General features: G+C 34.7%; 1 protein-coding gene across 1 annotated transcript in view; it reads right to left on the reverse strand.

Moving 5' to 3' along the window:
* The window catches only part of LOC128667033 (H-2 class I histocompatibility antigen, Q9 alpha chain), a 554857-nt gene extending 535158 nt beyond the window's left edge, over positions 1-19699 (reverse strand). The window contains exon 1 of the mRNA XM_053721895.1: positions 19576-19699. Within this exon, the coding sequence (XP_053577870.1) occupies positions 19576-19627 (52 nt within the window). The 5' untranslated portion in view covers positions 19628-19699. The remainder of the gene's footprint in view (positions 1-19575) is intronic.
* Between the last annotated feature and the right edge of the window lie 447 nt (positions 19700-20146).

Genomic DNA, 20146 nt, shown 5'->3' on the forward strand with positions numbered 1-20146 from the left:
GCCAAGATGCCACTTGCCACCAGTTTGGCCATATTTCAGAGCTGCAACATCACTGGAGTGCCCAAAAGCACAAGGTGTGCAATACTCAGAGACATGGCCAAGGTAAGAAAGGCTGAAAGACGACCACCACTGAACAAGACACACAAGCTGAAACGTCAAGACTGGGCCAAGAAATATCTCAAGACTGATTTTTCTAAGGTTTTATGGACTGATGAAATGAGAGTGAGTCTGGATGGGCCAGATGGATGGGCCCGTGGCTGGATTGGTAAAGGGCAGAGAGCTCCAGTCCGACTCAGACGCCAGCAAGGTGGAGGTGGAGTACTGGTTTGGGCTGGTATCATCAAAGATGAGCTTGTGGCGCCTTTTCGGGTTGAGGATGGAGTCAAGCTCAACTCCCAGTCCTACTGCCAGTTTCTGGAAGACACCTTCTTCAAGCAGTGGTACAGGAAGAAGTCTGCATCCTTCAAGAAAAACATGATTTTCATGCAGGACAATGCTCCATCACACGCGTCCAAGTACTCCACAGCATGGCTGGCAAGAAAGGGTATAAAAGAAGAAAATCTAATGACATGGCCTCCTTGTTCACCTGATCTGAACCCCATTGAGAACCTGTGGTCCATCATCAAATGTGAGATTTACAAGGAGGGAAAACAGTACACCTCTCTGAACAGTGTCTGGGAGGCTGTGGTTGCTGCTGCACGCAATGTTAATGGTGAACAGATCAAAACACTGACAGAATCCATGGATGGCAGGCTTTTGAGTGTCCTTGCAAAGAAATGTGGCTATATTGGTCACTGATTTGTTTTTGTTTTGTTTTTGAATGTCAGAAATGTATATTTGTGAATGTTGAGATGTTATATTGGTTTCACTGTTAAAAATAAATAATTGAAATGGGTATATATTTGTTTTTTGTTAAGTTGCCTAATAATTATGCACAGTAATAGTCACCTGCACACACAGATATCCCCCTAAAATAGCTATAACTAAAAACAAACTAAAAACTACTTCCAAAACTATTCAGCTTTGATATTAATGAGTTTTTGGGTTCATTGAGAACATGGTTGTTGTTCAATAATAAAATTAATCCTCAAAAATACAACTTGCCTAATAATTCTGCACTCCCTGTATATATATATATAATATTTAATTAATATTTATGTGTGTATCTTTCTCGGGCGTATCAAAGACACTGCCTCACCCGCCTCTGACCTAACTGCACGTCACTGGAGGGGGAGTCGGAAATAAACAGAGGGAAGTAAAAGAGACACAGAGTGTAGCGAGAGAGACACAGAGGAGAGTGAGAGACACATGGTTGAGTGAAGGAGACAGAGAGAGACATCTGGGACTGAGGGAGACAGAGTGGAGTGAGACACATACGTTGTAAGAGGGGGAGACAGAGGGAGGAGAGAGGAACATAATTGATGATATAGCGAACACTGCCATGTGTGAGAGACACCAATTAATATTTAAATATTTATTTTAAATTGACTTTCAAGTGATAATAGTTTACAATATTTTAAAATTATATTAAAAATATAACAGCACATATGAATGTGATAATTAATAAATTAGTATTTTTTGTCAACATCTGGTTTGTCAAACATAGACAAAAAGAAAATCTGTTTTTAATTAAATACTATAGCTAAAAAGAGAAATGGATAACAGCCAGCACCAACCCTAAGTTCACCTGATTGATGGCTCTCTCTGTATTGGGTCATAACAAAGAGATCTGCCTCAAATAAGCATTTATGTTACATTCAATATTCTTAACCACTTTTATACAGTTACTGTCGAAGCATGCTGTGTAATGTTGGACATACATGCTCTTGCCTATACAGAGCACAACATGTTTAAAAGCAACCAAAAAATATATATATATTTTTAACCATATTAGAGGTGAAGCCCTGCCTCACCGGCATCTAGTGGCTGCACCACACTGAATATATATATATTATTATAAATATATATATATATCCAATGTCCATAGGGCACTGCACACACATTTAAATATTGTTGCCCGGGGTGCATTCAATCAAATAGCATACAAATTCCAAAAATAGGAGCGCACTCGCCGGGTCTTAAACAAGTAAAATTTATTTAAACAGTGACGTTTCGGGGTGGTTAGCCCCGTCCTCAGACCGATGGTCTGAGGACGGGGCTAACCACCCCGAAACGTCACTGTTTAAATAAATTTTACTTGTTTAAGACCCGGCGAGTGCGCTCCTATTTTTGGAATTTGTATATATATATATATATATATATATATATATATATTAATATATCTTCAAAAAATTAATTTTTACATACATCAATTGAAGGAATTAAAAAAATGATATATATATATATATATATATATATATATATATATAAGTAAAAGGTATTGCTATCGATTTTGATATTTTTAAAAAATAAATTAGCAATGTTACATGTGTTTGATAATAATTTAATATTTGAAAAAATAGAACTGAGAAATTGCACAAATTATTAAACAATTATATTTTTATTAATAATAAAAAAAAATTTTACTTTAACCATGTCAATTAAAAATTAACTTTGGAAATATATAAAATAAAAAATGGATAAATAAAAACATTATAAATTTAAATCTCTTATATATTTTTTTAAAATAAAATTATAAAAATAAAATAATAAATATAAAATAAATTATTTTTAATGTAAAAAAAAAAAAAAAAAATTACTTTCCATATCTAGAGGTATGCTTTTCTATCAACAATTTTTTGTCCGGTCTCGGTGTTGAAGCTATGTTTGCCGGTAGCATGAGGTTTCTTGATACCCAGGTATGGGTAGTCTGTCCTTGAATAAGATTTAGAACATCGGTATTCAATTAGATAATATGGGACATGTCCATATCTTCATAAATTGGTCTGACTAACCATTGCTTCTTGCTTTTGGGAAAGTAACAGGCAAAACGTTTATCTCCAAAAGTTCCAGTGTAATCATTTGCATGTTGAATTCGTGCATGGACTCGTTCAGAATTTTTGTTGTGTGCAATTGCAGCCAGCTTGGTTCTTGCCTCCATGGCATCCATTTGGAAATGAATACGTTTCGGGCGGTATTTTAGAACCAAGCTGTGGAAAACTTCCAGCTTTCCTGTATGGCAAAACAAATTAAGATGTTTCAGGTCATTTGTCATCTGATCATTACATATAATTTTCTCCAATTCATGGAATGCCTCTGTTTTTTTAGTTAACCATTTTCTCTCTCTTTCAACGTCATTTTCTAAAGGATCGTGCCTACATGACATTTGTTGCCCATCTTCGACCCACGAGTGAATGTTCAATACGTGGTAGAGACACGATTTCCAATATTTTTCCAGTAATTGTACATCGCCTTTGCATGTCATACAACATGACCAAAAATGGTTAGTAATTGATGGAATCCACTTCACAAGTTCTCTACAGCTACTTTTTCTGCTCACTTTTATAATTTTTTTCTTCAAACTTTTGACATAATGCCAGATGTCGTATTGATGATTAATTTTTTGATATTCTTCTCTCAGTATTTTTTTGATGCTCACGTGACGATCAGTAGCTACTACCATTGCAAAAACACCATCATTGACCAATGAAGTCAATGCCTTACGGAATGCTTTAGCCTCCATAGCAACTGATGAAGTTGTCTCCGAAACCTGAACAATTTGAACATCCAATATTTTTTTGGATTTAGCCTCCATTATCGTGTAGGTACAAAATTTTGCTGAAAATCCCGGGCTATCACATTGCCCATCACCAGTAACTTTTATAGCCCTATCTTTAATAGCATTTAAATTAGACAATCTTTCTTTCTTCCAAGCATTGTCAATTGTTGGGAAAAGGAATTCTTTTTGGTAACTGTAAAAAGTTGGTTTGGTGAGGAAGCATATACCAAAATATTTAAAATATTCTTCAATTTTGTCAAAATTGTTACCAGTAAATAAAAGAGATGAGCACGCTAGAATATTTCCAACAGGTTTACGACCTATTGTTGGCTGGCTCTCCCAAAGTGTTGTATTGTGTCCAGCTTCACATTCGCCATATACTGTTAGTAAAGTTCCGACTTCTCTTTTCTGTATGGACATCATAGGGGAATCACAATTTTCATTAGATCGACATGGAATCAATTTCAGTAACTCATCTAGACAAGTGTCAAAGACAATGTATTTTTTTTCCAAGACTAGATCTTCGTTGCTTGTTTCTTTTATCATAGAGAATTCACCCTCAGTTTCCAACGTAGTATCGGGAATGTACGATGGGTCTTGTATTCTAGATTCTGGATCTTCAATTTGTGAAATGTCCATTAGTTCGATATTTGTAGCTTCTTCTGTGTTATCCACCATTAACGGTTCTTCAAGAATAATATTATCATTTAATGGATCTCTTACATCGTCAGTTGGTCTATCCAATTCCATTTCCACATCCTGATTTTCTGGAATATTTAAGATTTCTTGATTTTGAGTGGTTGATCTTGCAGATGATATCGATGTTACTGCTAAAGAAGTTTCAGATGATACATCACCCATAGTCCAGGTGTGCTTGTCAGACATTTTAATCAAATCTTTAGAGGATGTTCCACGATTATGATGACCAATTTTTTTTAGAGTTTGAATTGCAACTGTCTTAGTTACATAATTGTGATCAAATGCAGTGTTAGCATCGACATATTCTTTTAAGTCGGTATTTGTCGATGCATCTTGCGTTGAAACATGTATTTTGTGTCCACAAGCATGGCAAAGTTGTATATGTGCTCTATTTTCTATCAAAAAAGCTGTTGAGCTTGTTGAAGTTGAAGCTTCTGAAAGCAACTCTGAAACATTGGATGAATGAGCTGAAGTAGTTGGTGTTGTACCATAAGTTGTTATCCTTGAAGGGAAAATAGTTGGAACTGCATCTGGAGTTAGTTTTTTATGTACACCCTGAGCTATGTAGCAATCTGGGTTGAAATGAATGGAACAGATACGGTAACGTATTGTTTTATTGGTGTCAAAAATACGTTGCACCATAGGTTCCAATTCGTTATCCTTATATTGGTTTGTCTGTTGCAACCAAATCCTAATTCTATCCATTGTTTTTGGAAAAACGTGAAAAGAAACATTCGGATTCTTTCTTCCTCTTCTTGTCGAACTCGGACAACCAATTACTATACAATCAGGCATAATTTCTGTTTTTCTGTAAAATAATAATTAAATATTATTTATTATAAATTAAAATTTATGTTGAAAAAATACTAAAAATAATATCATTTGGTGGAGCTATTTAGGATGTAGAAATGGAGATTATCTACATCAATATGCAATGACTAGCGCCTATATATAAAAAAAAATTATATCTATAATGTTGTAATAAATTATTTAGCAAAGCAATACTTACTAAGATATCAATAAAAAAGGAGAATATCTACAACAATATGAAATGACTTTTGCATATATTTTAAAAAATGATTGTACTTTAAAAATGGACAGTATAGTATAAATTAAAATTTCAATATTCAGATAAGACTTTTAATATTAATAAACTTTCAAAATTTCTTTTATCTTTAAAATTTCCTTTTTTTCTCTTGATATTCTTAGTTAAAAATAAACATAGGTAGGCTCATATGCTAATTTCTAAGCCTTTGAGGGCTGCCTCTTATCACATGCTTTTTAAATCTCTTTTGAACACAGAAAGTACACGTGGGCCATATAGATAACACTGTGTTCAGGCACAAGGTCAAGTCTGGCGTAGTGTTTAACATTTTTAAATAGCTGCAGTAAATTAATTATGATGTTCATTCATCAAATTATTTATAAATATAGTTAACAGTTTTATTTTTAACCTTTTAAATACGCTCCGTTTTAGTTGTATTATCCGCCCGCCATGCTGCCGTTTTTGACTGACATTTCTTGCATCGAATCTATCATCTACCCCCGTGGCGTCCAGCCCCTTTTCTGTTTTGTCACTACAACGCTCTGCGCATGCGTTGAAAAATCATCGCCTTCATGCTCGTTCATGAATCGCGCAATAGCGCATGCGTAGTCCGTTCTCATAATTTTCTCGATACATTGAAACAATAGCTACGGTCGATCGCAGCAGATGCAATTTTTTGCTAACATACTAACAGGTAAGAATGCTTACGAAGCTGCGTATTTATAAAGCTATTTCTGTCATATATGTACAAAACTTAGATCCATCGTAATAGAAATAGAGGACAATAATGAATTAATAATTTATTATGCTCACATACTAAGTAACGTTCTTGAGTTGAACGCATGCGCTACTGAGTGTAATATACGCATGCGCATTTAAAAGATACTGTTGTGCACGAGCGTAGTCCGCTTGTAGGAACTACAGCGACGTCACAACAGAGAAATAAGGAAGTGTGGTAGGGGCGGAGCGAATAGAGATAACGGAGGTATTTTATATATATCTTTTAGTTGAAAAGGAGTAGTTTTTTACCAATATAAACTCAGCGACTGTAATATTTGTATATTAATGTTTAGAATGGTGTATTGCAATATGCAAAAATTGACCTTCACTTTAAGTTTTAACACAAAACAATGATAAATTTAATGAAATAGATAATAAACAATCAAAGTCATGTTATCAGAGCGCTGGAAAAAGGTTACTCGATATAAGCTAATCAAAGTGGTTAAAAAGTATATTAAAGGGACAGTCTACCATGGAATTGACATTGTTTTCAAAGATAGATAATCCCTTTATTAACCATTCCCCAGTTTGGAAAAAACAACTTTGTTATATTAATACACTTTTTACTTCTGTGACTAACTTGTATCTAAGCATCTTCTGACCGCCACTAATCACATGACGTTTAGTTATTATCTATTGCCTTTAATTTTAGACAATTAGTGCAGTGTCTGCCACTAGCCAGGAGCGTGATCACAATGCTTTCTATATGGCCTACATGAGCTTGCTCTCCCCTGCTGTGAAAAGTAAATAAAATAGAGGCGGCCTTCAAGGGCTTAGAAATTATCATATGAACCTTCCTAAGTTTCTTTTCAACTAGAATACCAAGAGAACAAAGCAAAATTTTGGATAAAAGTAAATTGGAAAGTTGTTTAAAATTACTTGCCCTATTTTCAAAATGAATTTTTTTTTGGTACATGACTGTCCCTTTAATATAACTGTGTTGGCTATTCAAAACTGGGGAATGGCTAATAAAGGTATTATCTATCTTTTAAAAAAATAACACTTCTATGGTACTCTGTGGATTTGAATGGACAGTCTATTCAAAATTAAACTTTCATTATTCATATAGGACTTTTAATTGTAATCAACTTTCCAATTTTCTTTTCTCATCCAATTTGCTTTTTTCTCTTGGTATTCCTATTTTAAACAAAACATAGGTAGGTTCATATGCTAATTTCTAAGCTTTTGTGGTCTGCCTCTTATCACAGTCTTTTTAAATCTAATTTCAACACAAAGAGACAGAAAGTACACGTGGGCCATATAGATAACACTGTGTTCAGGCACAGGGGGTTATTTAAAGGGACAGTCAACCATAGAATTGTTAATGTTTTAAAAGATAGATAATCCCTTTATTACTCATTCACCAGTTTTGCATAACCAACACAGTTATATTAATGTACTTTTTACCTCTGTGATTACCTTATATCTAGTAACCTTCTTCCAGCCCCCGGATCACATGACTGTGACTGTTTATTATCTATTGTCTTAAATTTTGCATTGCTTTGTGCTAGATCTTAAATAACTTTATGTGCCTTAACACAGTGTTATCTATATAGCCTACGCTTATTTTCTTTCTCTATGTGTTGAAAAGATATTTAAAAAGCATGTGATAAGAGGCAGCCCTCAAAGGCTTAGAAATTAGCATATGAGCCTATCTATGTTTATTTTAAAATAAGAATACTAAGAGAAAAAAGAAAATGTGATGATAAAAGTAAATTGGAAAGTCAATTAAAATTAAAAGTCCTACCTGAATAATGAAAGTTTAATTTATACTTGACTGTCCCTTTAAGATCTAGCACAAAACAAGGCTAAATTTAAGACAATACATAATAAACAGTCACAGTCATGTGATCAGGGGGCTGGTAGAAGGTTCTTAGATAAAAGGTAATCACAGAGGTAAAAAGTATATGAATATAACTATGTTGGTTATCCAAAACTGGGGAATGGGTAATAAAGGGATTATCTATTTTTTAAATCAATACCAATTCCATGCTAGACTGTCCCTTTAATAAATGAGTTTGCTAAGCAATGCTTACTAAGATGTATATAACAATTGTGCTTATCAACAACAATATGTAATGATTTGTGACAATAGAAATAAATAAAAAATATATAATGGTAATCCCAAAGTTAGATAAGCAATGATTACTAAGATTTAATTAAAAATGGAGCTTACCTACAAATATATGAAGTGACTTGTGCCTATCAAAAAAACAATTATGGAATGTTAATAGTAGAATTAGCAAAGCAATGCTTACTAAGATTTAATTAAAAATGGAGCTTACCTACAAATATATGAAGTGACTTGTGCCTATCAAAAAAAACAATTATGGAATGTTAATAGTAGAGTTAGCTAAGCAATGCTTACTAAGAGTGAAATAAAAATGGAGCTTATATCCAACAATATGCACTAAATTGTGACCTTAGAAAGAGGAAAAGATAGTGACTGTTAATCACTGAGTTAGCTAATCAATTATTAATAATTTGACCAAAAAATTGTTCTTATCTACAAAAGTATGCACTGAAATGTGCATATAGAAATATAAGAATCTATTCATTATAATCACCTGTATTAGAACAAACTCTATATAAAAAATTGTATAATACATATGGAGCTTATCTAAAATAATATTCTCTAAATGTGTGACAATATAAAGATAATACAATATTCATTTATAATGCATATATTCTAAAAAATTAAATTAATATCAATAAATAACAATGGGGCTTATCAAAGTCTATATTCACTGACTTATGCCTATATATTGAAAACAATAAATTCAATAGTAAACCCTGTATTACCATAAAATGATTAATACAATTAACATAACAGAAGATTTTATGTAGCACAATTTGTACTGAATTGTGCCTATAGACAGTTCATAATATATTCATAATGAATGTTTAAAACTGTATTAGCATAATAACGTTTAATTCAATTAAAATAAAAAGCTTTTATAATACAGTAGGCAATGCATTGTGTCTATCAAAAGTTCAATATATTCAATTTTAAATAATTCAATGACAAATATATATTGAAATGAAATTAATAATGTATATTGAATAAAAAAATATATTACCTTTGTTGTGTCTATAGAAATAGACAAAGATTTGTACTAATAATAACCTGTATGAAAAAAGATATGGTAATAAATAAGGAACGTTTATAAAACAATATAAACTGACTGGTACAGAATAAACGATCAAAAGATAGATACACAAGTTTATATTTATTGGTAAAGTAATAGAGAGAGATGGATTGTAAAATAAGAAAATGTGATTACCTCAAGCTCTACACAATGTGTTCCTTATCCAAAAAAACAAACAAGCTTAAAGATAAGAATGAAGAGAGGAGCGCCAGAAAAGGGCTAGGCAAAAAAGCATAAACTTATTATAAATTTTAAAAGATACAATCAATATCTACGACATTTAGAATCATGGATCCCTGTGTATAGCTAAAATTATAATAATTGATTAACAAATTCATTGATATGGTAATAGACACAGAGAAAGGGAAGAATGTCACAGATGGTGGGAAATGATATAGAGCAATAATGAACATTCTTAAAAGTATCAATATAGAAATAAACAATCAGTCTATAGAGTATCAATATAGAAATACATTAAAAACCTATATTGTCATAATGTTGCAATAAATGAAATTTCTAATTTTGATAAAATTAACAATAAATTTACAGTCGATATAAAGTAGAAATGTTACAATAAAAGATTAATCTATATAGGATAAATATAAACATAAATTATCATTCTATAGCGTATCCATGTAAAAATAACAACACAGTGTATATTGGATGAAACTATGAATAAATTAGTGTTGTTAAAAGTAATCAATGAAAAACGTTAATTTTTCAGAGTGCACTGAGGTGTCAGTACAAATCCGTGCAAACTCGCAGTTGAGATGAAAAATCGAAAGTGTGGGTGTTTGAGTAATTGTAATCAAAAACTTCAAATAAGTATAAAAACAAAGTGTTCCAAAGAAAAAAGTACAAACATAAAACGATGTATAAAATGTGTATAAAATGTGCTAATGCTATAACATATAGAAAAATGTAAATCCAATTAAAAGATTAGATTGTTTAACCCTATGTACCTTACGGTGAATATAGAATGTCCGTTGCTGCGGAAGAGTGCAAACATAAAATATTAAAATGATAAATAAACAATTTTTTTTTCACAGTTTTATTTATAATTTTAATATTCTATGTTTGAACTCTTCCGCAGCAACGGACATTCTATATTCACCATAAGGGACATAGGGTTAAACAATCTAATCTTTTAATTGGATTTACATTTTTCTATATGTTATAGCATTAGCACATTTTATACACATTTTATACATCGTTTTATGTTTGTACTTTTTTCTTTGGAACACTTTGTTTTTATACTTATTTGAAGTTTTTGATTACAATTACTCAAACACCCACACTTTCGATTTTTCATCTCAACTGCGAGATTAACGATTTTCATTGATTATTTTTAATAACACTAATTTATTGATAGTTTAATCCAATATACACTGTGTTATTATAGCTAGATGGATCCACTGTAGAATGTACATTATTACGCTATTGCATTGCCACCATCAGTGATCTTGTTCATATTCTCTGTGTCTAAAAATAAATCAGTGTTTTTATTATTCATATATTCTCAGTTTTGTATACATGCTTTAAAATTTAATCAATATTAATTGTATATAATAAACCATATATTTATTCTTTATTTTTTAAAGAAATACACTTTTTCTTGCGCACCCCTCTTCTTCTTATATATTAGGCATGTAATTTGTAATAAAATGCAAACAAATATAAAATAGTTTTAAATAACATGTACTGCATTGTGCAAACACCAACATATAAAAAATAATTTAAAATGCCAATAGATTTATTAATAGATTTTAAATCTTTAACAAATATTAATAAAAACTGCTAATAAAGATATTGTTATCAAATTCATTATTGAGATCAAATTTTAATTAATATTGTATATATATATATATTTAATTTATCAATTTCTATTATATTGATTACCAATAATAATCAAATTTGCTCGTTGTGGTCTATAGGGGATTCGATGAAAGACGCGATGCTTCTCAGTCCGATATTACCCAACACAGTGATGAATGAATAAAGTTATACATTGATATAATGTATCGGAGTGTAGATGGCAGAATTGCGCATGCGCATAGTTCCAAACATCGAGAACGCGCACGCATAGTCACGCAAACGGCGGTTAGGTGCGCATAAATTATTTAGAGAGACAAAGCAGGAAGAATGCGAGGGGGAGGAGGAAGCGGAGAAAATAGGGTATGAATAAATATAAGATTTACTTGAAAGCAATGGTGTTATTCAAAAAACAAAGTTAGCGACTAGGATGTTGGTCAGATTATATGTTATAAGATGCATTGCACTAAGAAAAACTTTACTTTCACTTGAAGCTGATATTTACTGACATTGCTGTTAATAGTAGAAATGGTATTAAAATTATATTATTATTATTATTATAAAAACAAAGGCTCTATTTCCAATTAAATGGAGTGACAGCAAAAATGCTAAAATTTCTCCGGTACTTTGTCAAGATTTTCTCTTAAATTCCCGGTAGTGAAGGGGTTAAACAGCTCTTGTTTTTGTATAAAACTCTCTAGAGAGGTCAGAAAACAAATGATGTGACCTCAGTTTTCTTCACATGCTGCAAATTGACTAAACCAGCACTATGCCCTAGCGACACACTAACAACATTATCCGATTGGTTGTGCATCCGGTATGTCAGAGACACTGACCAATCAGATTATCCAATAACGGCCGAGGACAGATACGCTCCAGAGAGTTCTGTTCTAATCAGAGCCTCACCGCAACCGCCTCTTGGAATCTAACCATGGGTCCCACCCCCATGACGTGCTTTTAAAGGTTCTCGGACTGACCGGACTGTTATCCCACAGACATTTGTCTGTCAGATTATTATCCGTCGCACACGTTCTGTCCGAGAACTTTTAAAAGTGGTGGGACCCATGGTTAGGTTCCCAGAGGCGGTTGCGGCGCCCAAGGCTCTGATTAGAACAGATAGCTGTAGCGAATCATGTCCGCCCGACATCGCTGAATGCGGACAGCTCTGGGGAACTGCTTGTGCAATGCCGCCCCCTGCAGATTGGCGGTCAATCAGCCTCTAACAGGGGGTGTCAATCAACCTGATCGTATCTGATCGGGTTGATTGCTGAGGCGGCGGATTAGTTAAGGACCGCTGCTTCTTAATTGCTGTTTCCGGTGAGCATGAAGGTTCACACGGAATCAGGGGCAATTCGGCCCTTGACAAATCGGCCCCTGTGTTTAACTCTCTGTAGGCATTAAATACACAGTAAATAAATATTGTGATCTAATATAAAACACTATAATTATATTATCGAAGTACTAACAGGTGTCTTTATCTGAGGGTACAGGGGCACTGCAGGATGTAACTATGTGTTTAACTCATCTGTAGGTATTAAATACACAGTAAAATAAATATTGTGATCTAATATAAAATACTATAATTATATTATCATTGTACTAACGTGTCTTTATCTAAGGGTACAGGAGCAGGGTGTAACTATGTGTTTAAATCATCTGTAGACATTAAATACACAGTAAAATAAATATTGTGATCTAATATAAAATACTATAATTATATTATCATTGTACTAACGTGTGTCTTTATCTGAGGGTACAGGAGCACTGCAGGGTGTAACTATGTGTTTAACTCATCTGTAGGTATTAAATACACAGTAATATAAATATTGTGATATAATATAAAATACTATAATTATATTATCATTTTACTAACGTGTCTTTATCTGATGGTACAGGAGCACTGCAGGATGTAACTATGTGTTTAACTCATCTGTAGGTATTAAATACACAGTAAAATAAATATTGTGATCTAATATAAAATACTATAATTATATTATCATTGTACTAACGTGTCTTTATCTGAGGGAACAGGAGCACTGCAGGGTATAACTATGTGTTTAACTCATCTGTAGGCATTAAATACACAGTAAAATAAATATTGTGATGTAATATAAAATACTATAATTATATTATCATTGTACTAACGTGTCTTTATCTGAGGGTATAGGAGCACTGCAGGGTGTAACTATGTGTTTAACTCATCTGTAGGTATTAAATACACAGTAAAATAAATATTGTGATATAATATAAAATACTATAATTATATTATCATTGTACTAACGTGTCTTTATCTGAGGGTACAGGGCACTGCAGGGTGTAACTATGTGTTTAACTCATCTGTAGGCATTAAATACACAGTAAAATAAATATTGTGATCTAATATAAAATACTATAATTATATTATCATTGTACTAACGTGTCTTTATCTGAGGGTACAGGGCACAGCAGGATGTAACTATGTGTTTAACTCATCTGTAGGCATTAAATACACAGTAATATAAATATTGTGATCTAATATAAAATACTATAATTATATTATCATTGTACTAACGTGTCTTTATCTGAGGGTACAGGAGCACTGCAGGGTGTAACTATGTGTTTAACTCATCTGTAGGTATTACATACACAGTAAAATAAATATTGTGATCTAATATAAAATACTATAATTATATTATCATTGTACTAACGTGTCTTTATCTGAGGGTACAGGGGCACTGCAGGATGTAACTATGTGTTTAACTCATCTGTAGGCATTAAATACACAGTAAATAAATATTGTGTTTTATATAAAATACTATAATTATATTATCATTGTACTAACGTGTCTTTATCTGAGGGTACAGGAGCACTGCAGGGTGTAACTATGTGTTTAACTCATCTGTAGGTATTACATACACAGTAAAATAAATATTGTGATCTAATATAAAATACTATAATTATATTATCATTGTACTAACAGGTGTCTTTATCTGAGGGTACAGAGCACTGCAGGATGTAACTATGTGTTTAACTCATCTGTAGACATTAAATACACAGTAAATAAATATTGTGATCTAATATAAAATACTATAATTATATTATCATTGTACTAACGTGTCTTTATCTGAGGGTACAGGAGCACTGCAGGGTGTAACTATGTGTTTAACTCATCTGTAGGTATTAAATACACAGTAATATAAATATTGTGATCTAATATAAAATACTATAATTATATTATCATTGTACTAACGTGTCTTTATCTGAGGGTACAGGGCACTGCAGGATGTAACTATGTGTTTAACTCATCTTTAGGTATTAAATACACAGTAATATAAATATTGTGATCTAATATAAAATACTATAATTATATTATCATTGTACTAACGTGTCTTTATCTGAGGGTACAGGGAACTGCAGGGTGTAACTATGTGTTTAACTCATCTGTAGGCATTAAATACACAGTAATATAAATATTGTGATCTAATATAAAATACTATAATTATATTATCATTGTACTAACGTGTCTTTATCTGAGGGTACAGGAGCACTGCAGGCTGTAACTATGTGTTTAACTCATCTGTAGGCATTAAATACACAGTAATACAAATATTGTGATCTAATATAAAATACTATAATTATATTATAATTGTACTAACGTGTCTATATCTGAGGGTACAAGAGCACTGCAGGGTGTAACTATGTGTTTAACTCATCTGTAGACATTAAATACACAGTAAAATAAATATTGTGCTTTATATAAAATACTATAATTATATTATCATTGTACTAACGTGTCTTTATCTGAGGGTACAGGAGCACTGCAGGGTGTAACTATGTGTTTAACTCATATGTAGACATTAAATACACAGTAAAATAAATATTGTGATCTAATATAAAATACTATAATAATATTATCATTGTACTAACGTGTCTTTATCTGAGGGTACAGGAGCACTGCAGGGTGTAACTATGTGTTTAACTCATCTGTAGGCATTAAATACACAGTAATATAAATATTGTGATCTAATATAAAATACTATAATTATATTATCAATGTACTAACGTGTCTTTATCTGAGGGTACAGGAGCACTGCAGGGTGTAACTATGTGTTTAACTCATCTGTAGGTATTAAATACACAGTAAAATAAATATTGTGTTTTATATAAAATGCTCTGATGAAATAGATGGTATTTGTGTTATATTACAAGTATAAATGTATTAGTGCTTTTTTGTATTTAAATAATATAAATTGCATTCCTCCGTTTTTACTTGATTCATTTTGCTGGAACTTCTGAAGAATTTCATTATAGAAGTGAATATTTATCTCATAACAAAGATTCAAATGAGAGAGATTTTTTTTTTTCTCTTTTTTGCCTGTTACATTGTGTGTAATTAGCAGGCGATATCCCATCATCAATATTTAGTGAGTACAAAACTAAAACATTGCAGAATGGTGTTAACTTGCAGTCACTGTAATCACTATTGACCAGCAGAAAATTATTAACATCAGCAACAGTAGCCTGTAAGTATTAGAGGATGTAAAGGTTTTCATTAGATTGTCTCTTTACGGCAACATAATCAGATACTCCTATAGCAAACAGTACCCAGAATTACTAAATATTGTACGGAGCTCAAAAACAGAATAAGCAGCAAGTGACTGACACCATAAGGCGGGAGAGGCCCTGACCTGCAGAGCTTACACTCTATACATAACATAGCACAGTGACCCTCTCCTCACATACTCACACAGACTTATCATACAGGGATAATATAGATCTCAGTGACAATAAGCAGTGAGTGACACCATAAGGCAGGAGAGGCTCTGACCTGCAGAGCTTACACTCTATACATAACATAGCACAGTGACCCTCTCCTCACATACTCACACAGACTTATCATACAGGGATAATATAGATCTCAGTGACAATAAGCAGTGACTGACACCATAAGGCAGGAGAGACCCTGACCTGCAGAGCTTACACTCTATACATAACATAGAACAGTGACCCTCTCCTCACATACTCACACAGACTTATCATACATGGATAATATAGATCTCACAGTGACAATAAGCAGTGACTGACACCATAAGGCAGGAGAGACCCTGACCTGCAGAGCTTACACTCTATACATAACATAGCACAGTGACCCTCTCCTCACATACTCACACAGACTTATCATACAGGGATAATATAGATCTCACAGTGACAATAAGCAGTGACTGACACCATAAGGCAGGAGAGGCCCTGACCTGCAGAGCTTACACTCTATACATACATAACATAGAACAGTGACCCTCTCCTCACATACTCACACAGACTTATCATACAGGGATAATATAGATCTCACAGTGACAATAAGCAGTGACTGACACCATAAGGCAGGAGAGACCCTGACCTGCAGAGCTTACACTCTATACATAACATAGCACAGTGACCCTCTCCTCACATACTCACACAGACTTATCATACAGGGATAATATAGATCTCACAGTGACAATAAGCAGTGACTGACACCATAAGGCAGGAGAGGCCCTGACCTGCAGAGCTTACACTCTATACATACATAGCAAAGTGACCCTCTCCTCACATACTCACACAGACTTATCATACAGGGATAATATAGATCTCACAGTGACAATAAGCAGCTAGTGACTGACACCATAAGGCAGGAGAGGTCCTGACCTGCAGAGCTTACACTCTATACATAACATAGCACAGTGACCCTCTCCTCACATACTCACACAGACTTATCATACAGGGATAATATAGATCTCACAGTGACAATAAGCAGTGACTGACACCATAAGGCAGGAGAGTCCCTGACCTGCAGAGCTTACACTCTATACATAACATAGCACAGTGACCCTCTCCTCACATACTCACACAGACTTATCATACAGGGATAATATAGATCTCACAGTGACAATAAGCAGTGACTGACACCATAAGGCAGGAGAGGCCCTGATCTGCAGAGCTTACACTCTATACATAACATAGCACAGTGACCCTCTCCTCACATACTCACACAGACTTATCATACAGGGATAATATAGATCTCAGTGACAATAAGCAGTGAGTGACACCATAAGGCAGGAGAGGCTCTGACCTGCAGAGCTTACACTCTATACATAACATAGAACAGTGACCCTCTCCTCACATACTCACACAGACGTATCATACAGGGATAATATAGATCTCACAGTGACAATAAGCAGTGACTGACACCATAAGGCAGGAGAGGCCCTGACCTGCAGAGCTTACACTCTATACCTAACATAGCACAGTGACCCTCTCCTCACATACTCACACAGACTTATCATACAGTGATAATATAGATCTCACAGTGACAATAAGCAGTGACTGACACCATAAGGCAGGAGAGGCCCTGACCTGCAGAGCTTACACTCTATACATAACATAGCACAGTGACCCTCTCCTCACATACTCACACAGACTTATCATACAGTGATAATATAGATCTCACAGTGACAATAAGCAGTGACTGACACCATAAGGCAGGAGAGGCCCTGACCTGCAGAGCTTACACTCTATACATAACATAGCACAGTGACCCTCTCCTCACATACTCACACAGACTTATCATACAGGGATAATATAGATCTCACAGTGACAATAAGCAGTGACTGACACCATAAGGCAGGAGAGACCCTGACCTGCAGAGCTTACACTCTATACATAACATAGCACAGTGACCCTCTCCTCACATACTCACACAGACTTATCATACAGGGATAATATAGATCTCACAGTGACAATAAGCAGCAAGTGACTGACACCATAAGGCAGGAGAGGTCCTGACCTGCAGAGCTTACACTCTATACATAACATAGCACAGTGACCCTCTCCTCACATACTCACACAGACTTATCATACAGGGATAATATAGATCTCACAGTGACAATAAGCAGCAAGTGACTGACACCATAAGGCAGGAGAGGCCCTGACCTGCAGAGCTTACACTCTATACATAACATAGCACAGTGACCCTCTCCTCACATACTCACACAGACTTATCATACAGGGATAATATAGATCTCACAGTGACAATAAGCAGTGACTGACACCATAAGGCAGGAGAGGCCCTGACCTGCAGAGCTTACACTCTATACATAACATAGCACAGTGACCCTCTCCTCACATACTCACACAGACTTATCATACAGGGATAATATAGATCTCACAGTGACAATAAGCAGTGACTGACACCATAAGGCAGGAGAGGCCCTGACCTGCAGAGCTTACACTCTATACATAACACAGCACAGTGACCCTCTCCTCACATACTCACACAGACTTATCATACAGGGATAATATAGATCTCACAGTGACAATAAGCAGCAAGTGACTGACACCATAAGGCAGGAGAGGCCCTGACCTACAGAGCTTACACTCTATACATAACATAGCACAGTGACCCTCTCCTCACATACTCACACAGACTTATCATACAGGGATAATATAGATCTCACAGTGACAATAAGCAGTGACTGACACCATAAGGCAGGAGAGGCCCTGACCTGCAGAACTTACACTCTATACATAACATAGCACAGTGACCCTCTCCTCACATACTCACACAGACTTATCATACAGGGATAATATAGATCTCACAGTGACAATAAGCAGTGACTGACACCATAAGGCAGGAGAGGCCCTGACCTGCAGAGCTTACACTCTATACATAACATAGCACAGTGACCCTCTCCTCACTTACTCACACAGACTTATCATACAGGGATAATATAGATCTCACAGTGACAATAAGCAGCAAGTGACTGACACCATAAAGCAGGAGAGGCCCTGACCTGCAGAGCTTACACTCTATACATACCATAGCACAGTGACCCTCACCTCACATACTCACACAGACTTATCATACAGGGATAATATAGATCTCACAGTGACAATAAGCAGTGACTGACACCATAAGGCAGGAGAGGAGCTGACCTGCAGAGCTTACTCTCTATACATAACATAGCACAGTGACCCTCTCCTCACATACTCACACAGACTTATCATACAGGGATAATATAGATCTCACAGTGACAATAAGCAGTGACTGACACCATAAGGCAGGAGAGGCCCTGACCTGCAGAGCTTACACTCTATACATAACATAGCACAGTGACCCTCTCATCACATACTCACACAGACTTATTATACAGGGATAATATAGATCTCACAGTGACAATAAGCAGTGACTGACACCATAAGACAGGAGAGGCCCTGACCTGCAGAGCTTACACTCTATACATAACATAGCACAGTGACCCTCTCCTCACATACTCACACAGACTTATCATACAGGGATAATATAGATCTCACAGTGACAATAAGCAGTGACTGACACCATAAGGCAGGAGAGGCCCTGACCTGCAGAGCTTACACTCTATACATAACATAGCACAGTGACCTCCTCACATACTCACCACAGTGAGCTCCAGATACTCCTAACAAAAGCAGCAGTAGAAGGTGACTCATCTTCCCCAGTCAGCCACACAAACTCTCTGTGTTAAGAAGAAGAAGCAGCAGCAGGAGTCAGTCAGTCAGACATTCTGGATATTCTCCTCAGGAGATGCTCTGTGCTGATTGGATATTATATGAGCCTCTATCCAATAGAAGAATTCACAAGCAGGAAGTCAGTAGTTACCAGGCAGAATGAAGTTGAGAAGTTTCAGGTTGAAGAAACAACAAAGTGAAAGTACAGTATAAGAGAAAACAGCAGCTATTTGTATAATAAACATGTTATTTACACACAATACCTCTGTGTGTGGTGTATATACACATACAGTCCCTGATTTCCAGGGACAGTCCTTGATGTTTGTTGGATGTCCCTGGATTTTTTTTTCCCCTGGAAATGCTTCCTCTTTTGCCCAACATTACATACATATATACATATAGATAGATGTGGTGTATTATTTAAATATAATTCATTCCTAATGGAATATTATTATTATTGAATGGGTTCACATATTATTTGTCTGCCTAATTTTGATGCTG

This window comes from Bombina bombina, chromosome 7 (genome assembly GCF_027579735.1).
Source record: "Bombina bombina isolate aBomBom1 chromosome 7, aBomBom1.pri, whole genome shotgun sequence".
NCBI lineage: Eukaryota > Metazoa > Chordata > Amphibia > Anura > Bombinatoridae > Bombina > Bombina bombina.